The 18950-nt window shown below is 32.5% G+C and overlaps 2 protein-coding genes across 2 annotated transcripts; one reads left to right on the plus strand and one right to left on the minus strand.

The window, feature by feature from the left end:
* Positions 1-3315: 3315 nt before the first annotated feature.
* On the plus strand, positions 3316-3876 carry LOC137822418 (repetitive proline-rich cell wall protein 2-like). Its single transcript, XM_068627306.1, has one exon. The coding sequence runs from the start codon at positions 3316-3318 to the stop codon at positions 3874-3876; it is 561 nt and encodes a 186-aa protein (XP_068483407.1).
* Positions 3877-12313: 8437 nt separating this feature from the next.
* LOC137822420 (uncharacterized) lies at positions 12314-14606 on the minus strand. Its single transcript, XM_068627307.1, has 4 exons — positions 13240-14606; positions 12981-13158; positions 12762-12893; positions 12314-12676 (listed from the first exon to the last, which is right to left on the minus strand). The coding sequence occupies exons 1-4, from the start codon at positions 14604-14606 to the stop codon at positions 12314-12316; spliced, it is 2040 nt and encodes a 679-aa protein (XP_068483408.1).
* Between the last annotated feature and the right edge of the window lie 4344 nt (positions 14607-18950).

Raw genomic sequence — 18950 nt, forward strand, 5'->3', positions numbered from 1 at the left:
AACACATAGAGATAAGTTAAGTCATATACTAGCTAGATTCAGGATTTGACTCACCAAAAAATTGACAAATGATGATAGTAACGAGTGTAGATCCTTAACAAAAGTCATCAAAACCCATAATTTATATGCAAAAGGACATTACTAGAAAGAAAGAAAAAATTGTATGACAATGACATAAGTTAGTAAAATGGTGATCAAGCTGGTAAATGAATTATTAGATTGTAATTTTAGTTTTTTTTGTTGATTTTATATTTCTGAAATTTATTATTATTCTTTTTAAAAAAATATTTTTAATTATAGTTAATTTTAAAAAGGAAAAATGATAATTAAAATTATTAAAAGTGATATTTTTTTTTAAAGTAAGGTAAAAAGATTACTTGTAGGTGCATAATGTAAATAATCAATGTATTTTTCATTATCCAAGAAATATTAGTTTATATAATTTACTTTTATAATTTATTTTTATTTCTAACAAAATATTAAGCATAAGTTTTATACTGTTGAATAGTTATTATTATTTTCATAACGTAAATGGTTAAATCATATAGCTAGATATAATCATTATTTTATATTATATTATATTATATTATAAATTATGTGTCTTTATCATTTTATGCACAAAAATAATAACAAAATGAATTTAATATATTAGGAATGGAATTTCTTTTATATTAGTTTTAAATTGTGTAAGAATAAAAGAAAAGATAAAGAATATTTTTACATTTTATATAATTTTTAATATATTCTAATTATAAATAGGAATTTTAAAATATAAAATATTTGTTACATAAAATAAAACGTATAAGATTAAAAAAAATATGTCTCAAATTCTAAAACACCTTTTAATAAACTACATTTCATTTTAAGAGATGATTGTTATAAGTCCATTACTTAAAAGAATATAAAAAAAAAATCAAACGTTAACGTATTGTAACATATAATTTTTGAAATCATTATATCCCAAAACTTTTATCTTAACTAAATAATAAAATTTTAAAAATAAAAATTATAAGAATAAATAACAAACTACATTTCTCTTTACCTAATCTATTTGGATATGTCTCTTTCAGAATTTGATTGTACCTTATAGTAGTTTGAGAATTAAAGATTGTTCTATTCTAAATAGTTTTTCAATCAGACCTTATAAGTGTTGGCTAATTTCTTGCTGAGGAAGAAAAAATTTGAAGTAAAGGAAGTCACCTTAAATAATCTTACTTAATGAATTTAAAATAGAGTTTGTTTCACTGTGAAAGTTTTAATGGCATAATCTGTTGTGCACGTGAGTTTGAAGTTCATTTATAATGCATGAGTCTGAAGTTATTTAGTTGCTTATCGAGTTGGGAATTAATGTTCTGTAGATGGAATTGAAGTTCTTTCTTGTTTGACAATTTAAAGCCTCCATTTTTAAAAAGTAAAGTAAATTCATTTAGGGTTTGATCACCATTTTACTATATTTCACAGGAAATAATTTTATGTCATAGCATAAAAATGTCGCTTTGAGTTAAAACAATTTTATTTTTCGAATAAAAATGTCGCTTTGAGTTAAAACAATTTTATTTTTCGAATTGTCTTAATTCTAATGCAAGAGGTATCGTTTGAGATACTCTATTTAGTATTTCTAGATCAAACGTGTTTAACTAGAGTTATCATCTCAATCACTCTAGTGAATACATCTTTTGATACACTCTCTTAGTGAAACTATTTTTTCTCAAACAAGAAATATTGTTTAATATTCATGTTCAAGTGATTTTTCTAGTTTTTATGAATATGTATGTCATGCATAACTATATATATATATGCATAAAATATTGAACTGAAAAGTATATTTATATGCATAAAATATTGAATATTGAATTGTATGTTTCAACGATTTATTGTTTTATTTAAAGTGAATTACAATGTATGGATGTTATGTGAATTAATATTTGAATTTGTGTATTAAGTATCCGAACTATAAAAGATATCTTTGACTTCACTGGTAGTCTAAGTTACATAGACTAAGACATCAAATAATGAGAAGTTAAATAAGGGTTTATTGCACATATGACATGTCATGTGTTTTGAATTTTGGAAGCCTTAAACTTATCCTGAACCAATGAAAAATATTTGTTATATGTGGATTCATGTGTAATTTGTATATATATGTATGCATTGTATACGTGTATGACGATATAATGATAAATCAAGTGAAATTTTATTTGTATAAGTAAATTATTATGAATTTGTGATGTTATAATAGTTTTTTTGGATTATCTAATTATTTTTTACTTATGTCATTACCTATTATAAATGTATTGAGTACACGAATAATTCACATATAGACACGAGCAATTCTAGATCCTTGAGTTGAGTCTTTGATAAAAACTCATTTAAGTTTTTAGTTATTTATGATGAACAACATGTATATATATTTTACATTTTTACTAAATTTTATTTAAAGTATTGAGTATTAGGGTGTTATAGCATTGATATCAATCTTTAAGGTATCGATCACTTACTTCTATAATTGAGACAAATTTTCTTACACGGAACATTTTCCTTATGAGAATCTTAGAGAAAATTAGTTAAAATAAAAAATATTAGTTAATTTTAATTTATACAAAGAAAATATTTTTTTTTAATTTTTCTTATAGAGGATTTTTACATTTATACATAAAATAATTTATAAAAGTTATTTTTATTGAATTTTTCTCATGCAGAGTTCTTCTCCAGTGGAAAATGATAATTAACTTTTTTTTATTTACTAAATGCATTCTGTATTTACAATAATTATGAAACCATTTTTATTATTATAACACTTTATCACTTAAAGTTTTAATTTATTTTTTTAATTGTAACTTTTTACTATAGTATAAGATTCACAAACTTTTTATTTAAAATTAAAATCCAGAATCTAAAATTTAATGTGATATAACATGTTTGAAAGAGAAAGTTTTTTGTGAAACTAAATTCTTAAACTTATAATCTGAATATATATAAGTCTGTATCACTTATTAATACAGAACCATAATTAAATGGCCCAATTTGAAATCTCAGAAACAACTATTTTCTACATGCCTGTGGTCGAAACACATTCATATGAACTTGAAGTTTCTTCCAAAAGTACATAAGAAGTGAGTGGTTTTGAAAAATATTCACAGTGGTATGGAGTTGTACGTGCATGTTCCCTTCTACTTTTCAACACCAACCATAACAAGATTACAGAAAACATATAAAATTCACCTACTGAGATTGCACCTACTATGGCCCTCAGAAGAAGTATAAAAGGGCATGATTGTTGTGTGTTATTTTCACCAAACTAAAGAAATGAATAACATGGTAATGGTTTCCTTAAGCTCCCTTTTGCTCCTCTTTGCATCTCTGATTCAATCAGCACTTGCTGAATATGGCAGCAACCCTCCTTCTGAGCCACCATCTCCCATTTATAAGCCTCCAACTCACAAAACACCCTCCTTTTACAACCCACCAATTGGGAAAACCCCACTCAACAATGCACCATTTCAGAAACCCCCACTTTTTAACACCCCTATTCAAAAATCACCATTTTACACTTCACCATTTCAGAAACCCCCACCTTTTGTGCCACCATTTTACATGCCACCCTTTGAGAAACCACCACTTCAGATGCCACCCTTGGAGAAACCACCACTTTTTGTGCCACCCCTTTCTGTGCCACCCTTTGAGAAACCACCACTTTTTGTGTCACCCCTTTCTGTGCCACCCTTTGAGAAACCACCACTTTTTGTGCCACCCCTTTCTGTGCCACCCTTTGAGAAACCACCACTTTTTGTGCCACCCTTTGAGAAACCACCGGTTTTTGTGGCACCCTTTAAGATACCACCACTTCACATTCCAGCATATTGCACATGTTTCTGAAGTAGTGCCATACATGTCTAGAGGTGCAGTGATTTGTGCTAAATAAGAGGTAGCTGCTGCATGCTACCATTCTCATGCTCTCAGTATTATTATAAGATGCAATCTAATAATTGTGTCATGTATGCTTTTATTTCAATATGAAAATATATAAATGTTGTTTAGTTTAAAAATTACGAAATTTAATGCATAATCTTGTTTGAATGTGAAATATAAATTAAAAGAAATAAGATTTTGATCATTTATAATTTATTATAAATTACATTTTTAACTGTAAATATATGGGATTAACTTTGTCTAAAGAAGTTAATGATCAATTAAATATGTGTTGATAAAGTGGTTAAATTTCCTTACAAATGGTTAGTTCATGAGTTCGTTGACCACGACACACAGTTGACTACATAATAGACTATTAACTTTGTCTTTCAAGTATATATAATCATTTGTAATGTCATCAAATTATTGAAATACCTAATACTACATGAATATAAACATATATATATATATATCCACAAATTACAGCAATAATATATATAAACAGAAATAAAATTAAAAGATAACAGTTAGTACAACTGTTTTTCGTAAAAAATAATTCTAAAATATTGCAACAATAAACATAAAATTATACACTAAAAACAATTATGAAAAATGGTATACCTTTATGCATATGAGAAAGCAATGATCAAATTATAGTTTTTTTTTATCAGCAATAAAGATTGAATAACAAGAATCACTTAAGGGTGATTCAACCCTTATACATACCTAAAAAGTGAGACCAATTCTCTAGTCACCAAACCAGTAAACAGAGGGAGACAAACAGATCTACCACTAAAAAATTCGTACAGCCCGTACAATTTTAAAAACTAACCCGTACAAAATCAAAACTAACCTGTACAAAATCAAATCTAACCCGTACAAACCCAAATAGACTCAAAACCAAACCCAATACAATCTCTTTGCACCCACAACAAGGGACAAAAAGAACAACAGAAGCTTAGAACAACAAACAACCCAACCGAAGGAGTAACTCTTATAAAAGCTCACTTTATTGAAAACATACAAGCTCTAGGACCAATGCACCACTCAGTAAGTAAAACTAGCAGAAACAGAGGTTACCCAAGACCAAGCCTTTAATTGTGTCAAAGTGAACACTTCCGAAGGATCGATCACCCTCCTTGGAATATATGTTTATTCCTGTGCTTCCATAATTCACTAACTACAGCAATCCAAACACAATTCCAGACTACATTCCAGACTACATTAACCTGGACAGGAGCATTTAACAAATTAAAATGCAAGAAGTGAGTTGTTGGGACAACATGGTCAACCGACGCAATCCCTAATCATGTATAACACTGATTCCAGACTAACCAGGCAATCCTGCAATCAAAAAACATGTGTTTTGTCGACTCCACAGCCATCCTGCAAAAACTACATAAATTGGTATCCACCAAAACCTCACGCTTCTCCAAGTTAGCTTTTGTGGCAATCAAATTAATCAACACCCTCCAAGCGATAATCTGTGCTGAGGGCAAAGCAACAAACTCACTTTTTCCCTCCACAGGGCCTCTTAAAAGAGCATAGGCAGATTTTACTGAGAAGCCACTATCCTTACCATGTAAGAATATTATGTGGCACCTCACGATTATTTATCTTATTAATTGATCAATTACCATAATTATCCTATTATATTATTGGTAATTACTTGATGGACGTAATTACTATTACCATAAATAATTAGGGTTTCCCCTTGGGTGTATTATAAATAGAGATTACCAGACAACTAAAGAGACACTCTCATATTCTAACATCACACGGCCGAAACTCATTCCCTAAAGGGATTTTCGAGCCTCTCATCTCTTTGTCTCTCTACTCACATAATTCCATTCTAAGAGATACACCCTAAAGGGGAACCCGATCAAGATCATGTCTTCGTCCCTCAGCCATACGATCACGGGTCTACCAGGGAACCCGATCAAGATCATGTCTTCGTCCCTCACCCATACGATCACGGGTCTACCAGGTATTATTTAATCATCATTATTCTCGTTTAATTATATGATTGAGGAATCCTAATCCAACATGTGGTATCAGAGCGTTTATGTTGCTTAATCGATTCTTCTTTTGTTTTCCTAAATTTGGAAGAAACGAGGATTTTGATTCAACCTATTGATTTTCGATGTTTTTATTTTGGTATATTATTGAACCACTTATTTTCGAAAATCCACTTTGATATTATAAAATAAATTTTAATTTTTTCGAGATCCATAATTATTTTAAGATTTTGAAAATTAAAATTTAATATGAATGTTATGTGTTCTTCATAATTTTCGTGAGTATTCCCTTATTTGGAATGAAATTAATTTTGATTCTATGTTCATCTACATCGACTACTAATTTGCCTCTGATCACTCCTCTTGTACCCACTCCGCGCGTCACTGCACCACCTACTCCACGCTCAGAACCTGATGCTACTCTGCATCCATCCGAGAATGAAGGCACCCTGAACGACAAACATCAGTACAATGCAGAACCCGCTAATAAGCTCAGGAGGTCATCTAGAACTAAAACTGCTACTAATTTTGATGATTATGTAACCTACCTGACTGAAGCAGAAATGGATGCCGGAAGGTATACTGATCCTACCTCTTACAATGAAGCCATTACTAGTGATCAGTCTTCTGAATGGAATAATGCCATGTTCGATGAGCTTGACTCCATGAAGAAAAAAAATGTTTGGGATCTAGTAGAATTATCCGACGGAGTAAAACCCGTAGGATCTAAATGGGTGTTCAAAACCAAGCTAGATCAGAATGGAAACATTGAACGCTTCAAAACAAGATTGGTTGCAAAAGGATTCACTCAGAAAGAGGGAATTGATTATTAAGAGACCTTTTCACCTGTCTCTCGAAAATATTCCTTAAGGATCGTAATGGCCCTCGTAGCTCACTTTGATCTAGAGCTACATCAGATGGACGTCAAGACCGCTTTCCTTAACGGCGACTTGTATGAAGACGTGTACATGCAACAACCAGAAGGTTTTAAACCTGAAGGTCAAGAACACTTAATCTGCAAACTGAAGAAATCCATTTACGGGCTGAAGCAAGCCTCACGGCAGTGGTACATAAAGTTTGATGAAGTCATGAAGAAACAAGGTTTCCTTAAGAATCAAATGGATCAATGCACCTACCTCAAGATAAGTGGGAGCAACTTTACTATACTTGTCCTTTACGTAGATGACATTCTATTGACAAGTAATAGTATAGACATGTTGCATGAGTCAAAGCGCATACTTTCGCATAATTTTTACATGAAGGATCTCGGAGAGGCCGCTTATGTTATTGGCATCGAAATATACCGAGATAGAGCTAAGGGGATTTTGGGATTATCCCAAAGGGCCTACCTTGATCGTGTCCTCACTCGTTATAACATGCAGCATTGCTCTCCTTCTGTGGCTCCAGTAATTAAGGGAGATGTTTTCGGTTCTTTTCAATGTCCGAAAACAGAGGCTGAAAAAGAGCAAATGGCGATGATACCTTATGCATCTGTAGTTGGAAGCATTATGTATGCTCAAGTCTGTACTCGTCCGGATATCGCGTACATTGCTGGAATGCTAGGCCGATATCAATCTAATCCTGGTCTAGATCACTGGAAAGCATCTAAGAAAGTACTTCGATATCTACAAGGCACAAAAGACTATAAGTTGACCTATAGGAGAAGTGACAATTTATAAGTGGTGGGTTATTCTGACTCTGATTTTGCAAAATGCAAAGATGACAAGAAATCCACTTCTGGGTATATCTTTATGTTAGCAGGCGGGCCTATCTCATGGAAGAGTCATAAGCAGCAATTAACAACAACCTCAACAGGCAGAATATGTTGCAGTGTACAATGCAACTTGTCATGGAATGTTGTTGCGAAATCTTATCGCTGGACTCAAAGTCATTAACTCCATTTCCAGGCCATTGAAGCTTTATTGTGATAACTCAGCTGCCGTTAGTTTTTCGAACAATAACAGTTCGAGTGGCGCTGGATTATATCTTGATACAAAGTACTTGTTCGTACGTGAGCGAGTTGAGGAAAATAAGCTTTGTATTGAGTATATTAGTACTAAAAATATGCTTGCGGATCCGATGACTAAAGGTCTCCCACCTAAAGTATTCGAAGAACATGTTTCGAAGATGGGATTATCTAAAGACCTTATTTAGCATATTTGTACTTACTTATGTTTAATAAAATTTCCTCATTTACCTTGATTTGTGTGTCCTTAAATATGTTTATGCATGCCTAAATATACATAGACACTAACTGTACAAATCAAAGTCTAAAGGGCTTACTTATCAATTGATCCTAAAATTTACTTAACTTTTAAATTTGTATTGTAGTATGATTAATGGGGGTCTTGAGTTGAATATTGATTCAAAGACTGTATTTCTCTGCTACAATTACAGTTTAGGACTAAAATGAGTATTAAAATCTGGCCAGACTTATCTAATGCTCATAATAAATAATCCTTTGGCCAAGTGGGAGAATGTAAGAATATTATGTAGCACCTCACGATTATTTATCTTATTAATTGATCAATTACCATAATTATCCTATTATATTATTGGTAATTACTTGATGGACGTAATTACTATTACCATAAATAATTAGGGTTTCCCCTTGGGTGTATTATAAATAGAGATTACCGGACAACTAAAGAGACACTCTCATATTCTAACATCACACGGCCGAAACTCATTCTCTAAAGGGATTTTCGAGCCTCTCATCTCTTTGTCTCTCTACTCACATAATTCCATTCTAAGCGATAAACCCTAAAGGGGAACCCGATCAAGATCATGTCTTCGTCCCTCAGCCATACGATCACGGGTCTACCAGGTATTATTTAATCATCATTATTCTCGTTTCATTATATGATTGAGGAATCCCAATCCAACATACCAGCCTTCCAAACTCGATTATCTACAGAATTCATGATAGGGGTCTTTCCATGCACTTCTTGTAACAACTGGACTTCTTAGTATATTTCCCGATCAAACAGACCTCTCCTCCAAATTAACTTCCACTCCCATCTATCATTAACCCACTCCCCACAAGACTGTAAAACTACCTTCTTTATTACCACACAAAGAGAACAATCTTGGGAATTTACTTTTCAGATCTTCATTGCCCACCCAAACATCTTTCCAAAACAAAATATCCTTCCCGTCTCCCACTCTCCACTTGCAACAATTCTCAAAGGATTTACCCCAATCCTCCATCCCCCAAACCCCCTTCAAGTCTCTCCACCAACTGGAATCCTTAGCATTACTCCTTTGTTCTTGCAAATTTCTCCAGCCTCCGTATTTAGATTCAAGAATTTCTTTCCACAAACCATCCTTCTCAGTCTCCAGACGCCAAATCCACTTTCCCAGCAGTGCCGCATTGAAAAGTCTTAAATTCAAAATTCCAAGACCACCAGCTTCTCTAGGCTCACACACCTTTCTCCATGAGACCCAGGCTACTTTCCTTCCTTCATCTCCCCATCCCCACAAAAACCTTCTTTGTACCTTTTCAAACTCCTTTAACACAGCAATAGGCAATTTGTACATGGATAGATAAAACAACGGAATGGCAAAAAGCACCAACTTAATAAGACACACTCTTCCTGCCAACGAGAGAAATCTGCCTTTCCATCTACCCAACCTACTATTAACTCTTTCTAATACACCATCCCAAAACGAGACTCGCGGGTAAGGATCAAATTATAGTATGTAATTATAATTTGTATCATCATAATTATTCCTATCAAATTTTATTGAAATTCAACAATAATAAAAAATAATAGAAATTTTACCATTATAATAATGCATATTCACTTATTAAATACTAAAATCGTAATTCGTAGTTCGTGTAATAACTAAATATTATTAACTAAATATTAATAATATAACTATTTATTTATTTTTAATTAGTAGTTCGTGTACCATGCACATGAAAAGTTATAACTTTAAAAAAAATACATTAAGATACAGTTGAACTCATTTTTATTGAAATTTTTAAAACAAGCTAAAAAAATTGAATAGTAAAAGGTATATGAAACTTACGTAGTCAGTAAAAATGCAAACTTTAATTTTATATTCTTATTATGTAATTGATTTAAGATAGTTTGATAAAGACAACCTAAAGCTAACATCGTTGATTATAATATCAAAACTTAATTTTAACAGTTAATGTTAAGTACAGTTATTATAATGTAAAAAATCATTGAATTAGAAACAATTATAATAGAATTATTAGATTCTGATCTAACAAATTTAAATTCGTGAAAAATTACTGTAATATAAAAATAGTCACCTTTAATTGATGCAGTTAGTGGAATGAGTCTTAGTAAAATACATAAAGAATATTATTCAAAGAGTAATCGAAATTCACTAATAAGCTTAATGTGTACAAAGAATAGATTTAAGTAAATGATGTCAACACATGGATTTCGGCATTTTACAAAATACAAAAACGTCTACCTTTAAATGAAGTTGTTCAAAGATAATTTTGGTAAAATAAGTTGTTTAATATGGAAGAAAATGATAACATACACAATGTGTTTAATAAATTTCAAACCATATTGAATAAACTTAATTATTTAGATAAGCAGTGTGATTTATAGGATTATATTGATAAAATTTTGCATAGCTTTCTTAAGCAATGGAGACCACAGGTGACAACCTTGATGATGTCAAAAAAAGATTAGATGAAGTGCCCCAACAATAGTTCATTGGAGTCCTTAATGTTCACGAGAGAATTATAATAAGACGAAATAAAAAAGGAAAAAAAATATTGCTTGCTTTAAAGGCACAATATAAGACCAAAGCTTTAAAGGTGGAGAATTGATAGACACATAAAGATTCTAAGGAAAAGATGAAATCTCCTTCATCTCAACTTCTTTGATGAATTTGACATCCATGAGTTTTCTTACTTCCTCTTTGGCTATCATCCTTCTCTCATTGCCTAATTTCCACTTCTTTCATGATATTAATCTTACTTTCTTGTACACTAAGAGCTTATGGTTGATGATATCATGGTTTATTCCAAGCATGATAGTGGTGGTACATGTTAATGGATGTATGTTTTTCTGTAATATGGCAAAGATCATCATCTTATTTTTATCAATTAGCACAATCATATTTATATGTTTTGTCCTAGTTGGAAAAGGATTGTGTCCTCCTCAAGTTTTACTTGTATGTCATCATTGACCTTGGGATCTAAGAAGATCATAACGAAAATTTAGCATTTGTTCTCAACTAGTGAATGTGAAGGCCAGACAAAAGAGTAATGGTCAAACTCGTTGCATAAAATTCTTAAATTGTCTTTTGATCAACATGTACCATAATTATATATTGTGAAGTCCAAGGGAATTTCATATCTAGAAGAGATGTCAAGGCAATGGCTTCGAGAGCGTTCAAGAGGGTCTTTTGAGAATAATATTATATGATGTGTTGGTGTTGACAATAAGATATCAAACCTTGATGGTTCGACTATTCGTATTGCCTTCTCTAAACTTGGTATACAAATCTATGTATCCCTGTGTGTTCACCCTTTCTTTAGAGAAACCAACAATTTGATCACTAAAGAAAACAAGAGAAACACAAGAAGGACGAGTTACATTATGTTTTAAAATCTTTTTAATTTTATTTTTGTGAAGTAACATCTAATACTTAATAGTCAAAGGATAGTTTAATGAGTTTTCAAAAATCTTTTTGAAAATGTTCTCTTTCTTTAATCAACACATACAAAATAACATGCAATGTAATAGATTAAGGAAATAAAGATTATGGAGGACCATCCTAACCAACTAAACAATTAGGCTCAGAAGAGAAGTTCTGATCAAAAGATTTTTTTTTCTAGAAGATTCTATTTTTGAAGCCTTGTCAAATTTGTATAGAGTAAATAAGATTTCAAGTTCTGTCTTTAATTTATGAATAGGAATTTTGGGTCTTGTATTTGGATCATTTTAAACTAGAAGTGTGGAATTTTAGAGAAGCTCATAAGAATATCCGGATGGCACACACATGGCAGCACATGAGCTTCCTATATGGTGTCTTCCTTCTCTTTCCTTTCTTCTCCACAAAGTGACTCTTCCTATCCTTCATGAAGCACATGGGCGCCTCATGCATTCCTTCTCCACTCCCCTCGTGCCACATGTCCATTTGCTAATGGAGAGCTTTTCAAGCAATGTTGTTAAAATCGTAACTCGTAGGCGGATCGGAGAGGGAAAAAAAGATCGTAATTCGGGGATCGTAACTCGACTCGGAAGAGTTACTATCCGAGTTACTATACATAAGATAATTAAAAATAGACTCATAATTCATGAAATGGTTCAAATATATAACATAACTAAATGGTCCAAATACATAACATAATTAAAAGTAGATTCAACATAATGTTTAATACAAATAAACTATCCAATTAAATCATTCACACTAATCATAGGATAATCATCTTGGTCCTCCAAAAGATCTTCATTTTCATTATCATCAATCGGAGGAACTTCCAAATCATCATCAATTGGAGGAACCTCCAAATCATTTGTTGCTCTTCTACTAGCATTATCTTCTCCAACTTCAAGTAATATGTCTTCATCTAAACCATATAATGTTTCATTTTCCTCCACAGTCCATTCATCATCAGAAGAAAGATCATCAATAGTATATTCTTTTGTTTTTCTAACATCTTTCTTCTTCGTCAATCTTAAATTAGTCATCACAAACACCACATCATTCATAGTCCTTTGGTGTAAACGATTTCTTTTCTTGGTGTGGACCTAAATAATTATAAAACTAGTTAACACATCATATGATCACCTAAAAAATAATTATGAAATCACTTTCAATAATTTAAATTCTTACCCTTTCAAAAGCACTCCAATTACGCTCACAGCCAGATGAACTACAAGTCAAACTCAATACTCTAATTGCAAATCTTTGTAGTTCTGGATGTTGATCACCATATGATTCCCACCATTGTGATGGAGTTTTGGTCTTGAGTCCAAGTTAAGCTAATGGAGTACCATACAATCCAGACTTGGTCTTGAAACTCTCTAATTGAAGATCAACTTTACCCATCACATCAAGATCTCCCACCAACCTCTCCAAACATTCATACAGTCCACGTTTCACCTCATAATCAACTTTAAAGTCAGGATGATAGTGTAACATGGGATTAAGATAATAGCCTGCAGCATGCAACGGCCTATGCAATTGGTTGTCCCATCGATGATCAATGATTTCCCAAATGGGAGTGTAGCTAGATAAGATAAAAATAAATAAATTAATCTCCAAAACAAGTCTATATATCTAATTGAGAAATCAAATATAGGTAAATTACCTTTTACTAACTCCATTGAAGAGATTTTGTATCTTCTCTTTTGCAATATCCATCTCTTCATAAATAAATCCCATGGCTGGTTTCTCATCTGAATCAACCATGCGCAACACTTTAATAAGGGGAAGAGCACCCCTCAAACAATTTAAAATGTTTTTCCAAAATCCCTTGTCCAATATCAAATTTTCTACCAACCCTCCATCTCTAGTTTTTGCAAATTGACTGGATTGCCACTCCGAGGATGTGAACATCTTAATAAGTGATCCTTTATTATCATTCAAGCATCCTAAAGTCAGATAAGAGGTGGCAAAACGAGTATTGGCTGGTCTTATCAAATCTTTTCCATCACTATATTTGTGCAACAAGGAGATAAGACCAGTTCTTGAGTATATGTAAGTTGTAATTTTCTTACCATTGACGATTGTGTCGTGATGGAGTGGTATTTTTTTTTCAAAATCTTCTAACATCAGATCAATGCAATGAGCTGCACAAGGGGTCCAATACAACTTTTTCCTCTTTTGCATTAACAACTCCCCAGCTGCTTTATAATTTGTTGCATTATCTGTTACAACTTGGATGACATTTTCTTCCCCCACCTCTTCAACAATATCATCTATCATTTTGAAGATTTTATCAGCGGTCTTGCATATGTCAGATGCATCAATAGATTTCAAAAAGACAGTTCCTCTTGGACTATTTACCAAAAAATTAAGTATAGTCCTCCTCTTCCTATCCGTCCATCCATCTGTCATTATTGTACATCCAGTTTTTTTCCAAACAAGTTTATGTTCTTCTACAATGTGCTTTGTGTTCTCAACCTCTTGCTTCAAATACTTCACTCTTATTTCATGATATGATGGTGGCTTTAATCCGGGACCATGTCTACCAATTAACTCAACCATCCTCTTAAATTCCTCACTGTTTGCTACATTAAAAGGAATTTCATTATTGTAGAAAAACCTAGCCATCTCTTGACATGCATCCTCTCTCTCATTCTTCTTGAAAATTGAATTAATTGTACTTTGAGTTCCCTTTCTTTTAAAGATATTTGATGAGTCCCCAGTCTCTTCTCCACTTGATCTTTTTCTAGAACTTTCTTCTGTATGTCCAATATTACTCTCTTCTATAGAGATTGATTTCCTTAACAAACTCTGTTGCAGATTATGAACAGTATCCAACATTGATTTTTTAACATCTTCCGGCACCGATACACAAGCTCCCACATCCTTTGAAGTTCCTGCTAGATGGTGCTTTAATCTGTAAACCCCTCCTGTCAAAACCTTTTCACAATACTTACATTTTAATTTTCTTGTTGTTCCATCAACAGAAACACAATGTTTCCAAGCTGGATCAGTTCTTCCACTTGCCATTATAAGTTATAACTTATAACCCGTGAACAGTGGCGGAACAAAGAAAATTGTGTCTGAACAGTGGCGGAGCAGAACAAGTGGACAGTGGCGGAGTAGAGCAGATCGCACAGTGCGACTGTGCGACGGTCGTGGCGGAGGCAGTGCGACGCGAATGGCGAAGGCGAAGGCGGAGGCACGAATGGCGAAGGCAAATGACGAAGGCACGATCGACGGCGGCGGCGACGCGTAGCGTGGACGGCGGCGACGAAGACAGGTAGCGTGGACGACGGTGGCGACGACAGGTAGCGTGGACGGCGGCCAAACGGCGCGACAGAGGCACAGGTTCTTCAAAAATTAGGGTTGCGTTTTGGGATTAGGGTTTCTGAACTAAAATTAGGGGTTTTAGGTTTTTTTAAAAATTAGGGTTTTTTGGGCCGCGTCATGGATCGCAGAGGCCCATGGATCGCCGATCCAACCCCTGGATCGTCGGATCGCTCCGATCCGTTGAGAAAACGAGTCAGGCACCGATCTAGCACGTTTTTAGCATGACAGATCGTAAAATCGTGATTTTTCCGATCTAAATCGCGATTTTAACAACACTGTTTTCAAGACATGGATTGTCACATGGCAATCCATCAATGGAGAATTTCTAAGTTGCAACATGTCACTTCATGAATTGAGAGTTTTTGAGAGTTGTAATAGTCACTTTAGGAGATTTCTAGCTCTATAATTAGAGAGCTTCTCTTGTGTAATTCTTAAACTTGAATTGTGTAGTGAATTTATGTTTGTTTGGTTTCAAATTTTCTCTAAAGTTTCTATTTTCTCTTGCTCTCACTCTTTAGTGTAGAAGCCTTAGAGATAACTAGAAGGTTGACCTAGCCTCCTTCCTAGCACCACTCTCATACAACACCCATTGTTCCAAACCCATTCTTGACCCATTTTGATAAAATCTTTTGTTTCCATGTCTTCTCCTTCCATCAAATCCACATCAAACTGAAGAACTTTAAAAGGAGCATAGGAAACTTCATCACTCAATATTTTTATATTGGTTCTTTTGATAGCACATACTACATCAAGTTTTTTACCAACAAGTCAATTTCCACTAACTAGACTAATGATGCAAAGTAAAAAACGAGTGCTATTTAAACCTACACACTCTTGAATAAAACCTAAGTATTCTTTGACACTCAATCACTCCTAGCTGAAAAACTCGAGTATTAATTTAGAATCCAACTGCTCTTTGCTAAAACTGAGTATTATTTGGAACACAACCACTCCTAGTTAAAATTGAGTATTGTTTGGAACACAACCACTTCTCACTAAAACTGAGTATTGTTTGGAATACAACCACTTTTGACTAAAATTGAGTATTGTTTGCAACACAATCACTCATGACTAAGACTAAGTATTGTTTGATAATGTGATCAACAAATCACAAGTTTTTCTCACGAGGGAGGGATTGCATCTTTTGACGATTACAAGGATAATCAATCTCTTTTAGTTTGCTAATGAGCACAAACAATATTATTATAAAGCTTTTGGGCACAAAGAAAATTTGGGAGCATGTTAGCACTTGCAAATAATGGTATAACTTCTTGCTCTTCTCATTGAAACATGTCTTTATATAGGCGCTTGCAAAATGTATTTGTTGCAATCCCTTTCTTGGTTGTTCAGTAGCTTTGAACCCATTTGAACATCTTCACCTTTCTTTTATCATCTAATGAGATTGATAATTGAGAATAATTTGAATATGCTTCATACAACATTAATTTCTCTTCTCTTTTTCACGCAACATCCTTGATAACTGACATGTGTATCTCCTTAGGTTGCATAGCATTTTACATCAAAACATTGTAAAAGTGCACACCATACTAGGTAGATAGTTGCACCAGAGTTGACAGATACTTGTATCAGGATAGTTGGAAGACATTGCAACTTTAGCCCGATTCCCTAAAGATCTTTGATATAGACTTGACTTTGGTGCATATCATATTGGTGACAAATGGTGAAGACATTCCCTACAACACATAATTAAGCTTTGAGAACATTCTTTATGTTTAAGTCAACATAAAATCTATTTGCTTGATCATCAATAACACCTATCAAACAAAGTGAAAAATCTAAAGAGTTTTACATCGTCTATCAGACGGAGCCCTTGCCTTTTGTATTATATGTTTTGTTAATTATACAACATCTATTAGTCATAGCTTCTTTATGTTTCATGCTTTGTTGGATTAAGTAATGTGATTGACTTTACATATATTATGAATAATTTTTTTTTAGTTTATTTATTAAAGTAATTTTTTAAAATAAATAAAATATGAATATAAGATGACGCTTAATGTGATTCATATATCTAAACTTTAAATATCTGAAATTTATTTAAATGTATACAGGTAGTGTAAAACTAATAAAAATATATTATTTTTATTTTTATCATATTAAAGTATAGATACTTATTTTAATTATACATATATCTAAACTATATTTAACTTACACCAACGTTAGTGAAAAACCCATGTATAAATTTTAAACAACATATATTAGTGGTCAAATTCCAAGTTTAGCATGTTTATTATTTCAACCTGGAAAAAGTATATACGTGACTATATCTATCATATATGTATTCAAACCAAAACACTCCAAAACCGCCCATCAAGTATAAACTTATTTGACGAATTTGGTTATTCTTAAATTAGATTAAATTAGAGATGACAAAGTAGGCTGACCATCCTGTATAGGCTCATATCATATTTTGTCTGCTCCGTATAAAATGTGTGGACTAATTTTTTTGTTATCCCCGCATAAGGTTGACCCTATAAGAAATATTTTTTCTAAAAGTTAATAAAAAATATTTTTTAAATAGATTTTTTTGAATAAATTTAATGATTTCTTTTATTTAGATGCATTAGGTAAATGATCTCATAATATTATTCTCATGAGACATGCATAGTAAGATATTATTAAAAATTTTGAAATCTGAAATACGAAGCTACATGAAAAAAATAAGGAGATGCAGAAACAAAATTCTATATTTTAAAGTTATACGGGTCAGCCCATTCACCCCGTACCTGCGCAGACCATGAACTGGCCTAAACAGATCGACGGATTGAAATAGACAGCCAATCCCGCATTTTTCTCAATGAGTCGACTTACACGACCTGCCACACTTTGTTATCCCTACCTTAAATATTGTTCATTTTATAATATTTTAAACAAGTTATGATTTTTTAGCTTAATGAATATAGATTAACTTCTCACAATTGTCTCAAAGAGTTTTTTTATTTCATAATTATACACCTAATATTATTTCGACCGTGAATGTTATAATTCTACGTTAATAAAATAATTACTTTTTGTTGACCTTCCAGGAACAATGCAAAACAAACCTAAGAGGCATCTTGAAAAATATCTAATTCAAAAGAATATTAAACTTCACAAATATGGTGCAAAATGAGTTGGAGAAGAGAAGAATAAAAGTTAAAAAAAAGTAAAGTAAAGCTCTAGTTGAAATACACAATTTGAAAGCTTGTCGAATTGATTGTTCAGAAAATCCAAAGTTTATTTTAACCGAAACATTCTGAAAACAACAATTTATAAAGCATAATAAATTGTTAAAAAAACATTCCGAATGCGTTCTAAACTTTGCAAGAAAGCTCTTTCCACGATGATAAATCTTATTAAAGGATGTTCGAAAATGATCTTTCCGTAAGAATACTAAATTGGACTATTTGATAGTTTCGCATGAGGTGCATGAAGAAAAAGCCCTTGCATGTTAAAAAATACATTGAACTTCAAAGAATTTTCCATCATCAATAACAATTTGTAAAAACAATAACAAATGAATTTAAAGTTAAAAAATCAATTAAAAATACGATTAAATATGTTTTTTCCTTCTTGTATTATAACACATTAATTTATTTTTTTTATACGTGGAATTAATTCAATTTGAGATTTTACTTCATCAAATTAAAAATTGTTATAGTGAACATCATTCTCCAATCAAAACAACGAATCAATCTCTGAAAAAACAAACAATCATTTTGATGGAAAAACGCACGCGGAAGCATGGTTCGGTCGCCAATTGCAACCTACATCTACATGGACAACTATTAGGTTTTCATTCTGTCATGTTGTACACTAATTACAAGCACAATGATATTTTAAATAAAGATTATAGAAAGAACACAATGATTAAACCCATCCACTAAACATGGTGTCTAGTCAGCCCAACCCAATTGATCTGACTTCATACCCAACAATCTTCCACTTGAAGCCACAGAACAATATTCACCTGCGCTTTAACGGTGTACAATGATTAAGCCCACTCACTAAACACGGTGTTTAGTCAACCTAACCCAATTG

Source organism: Phaseolus vulgaris, chromosome 9 (genome assembly GCF_000499845.2).
Source record: "Phaseolus vulgaris cultivar G19833 chromosome 9, P. vulgaris v2.0, whole genome shotgun sequence".
Classification (NCBI taxonomy): Eukaryota; Viridiplantae; Streptophyta; class Magnoliopsida; order Fabales; family Fabaceae; genus Phaseolus; species Phaseolus vulgaris.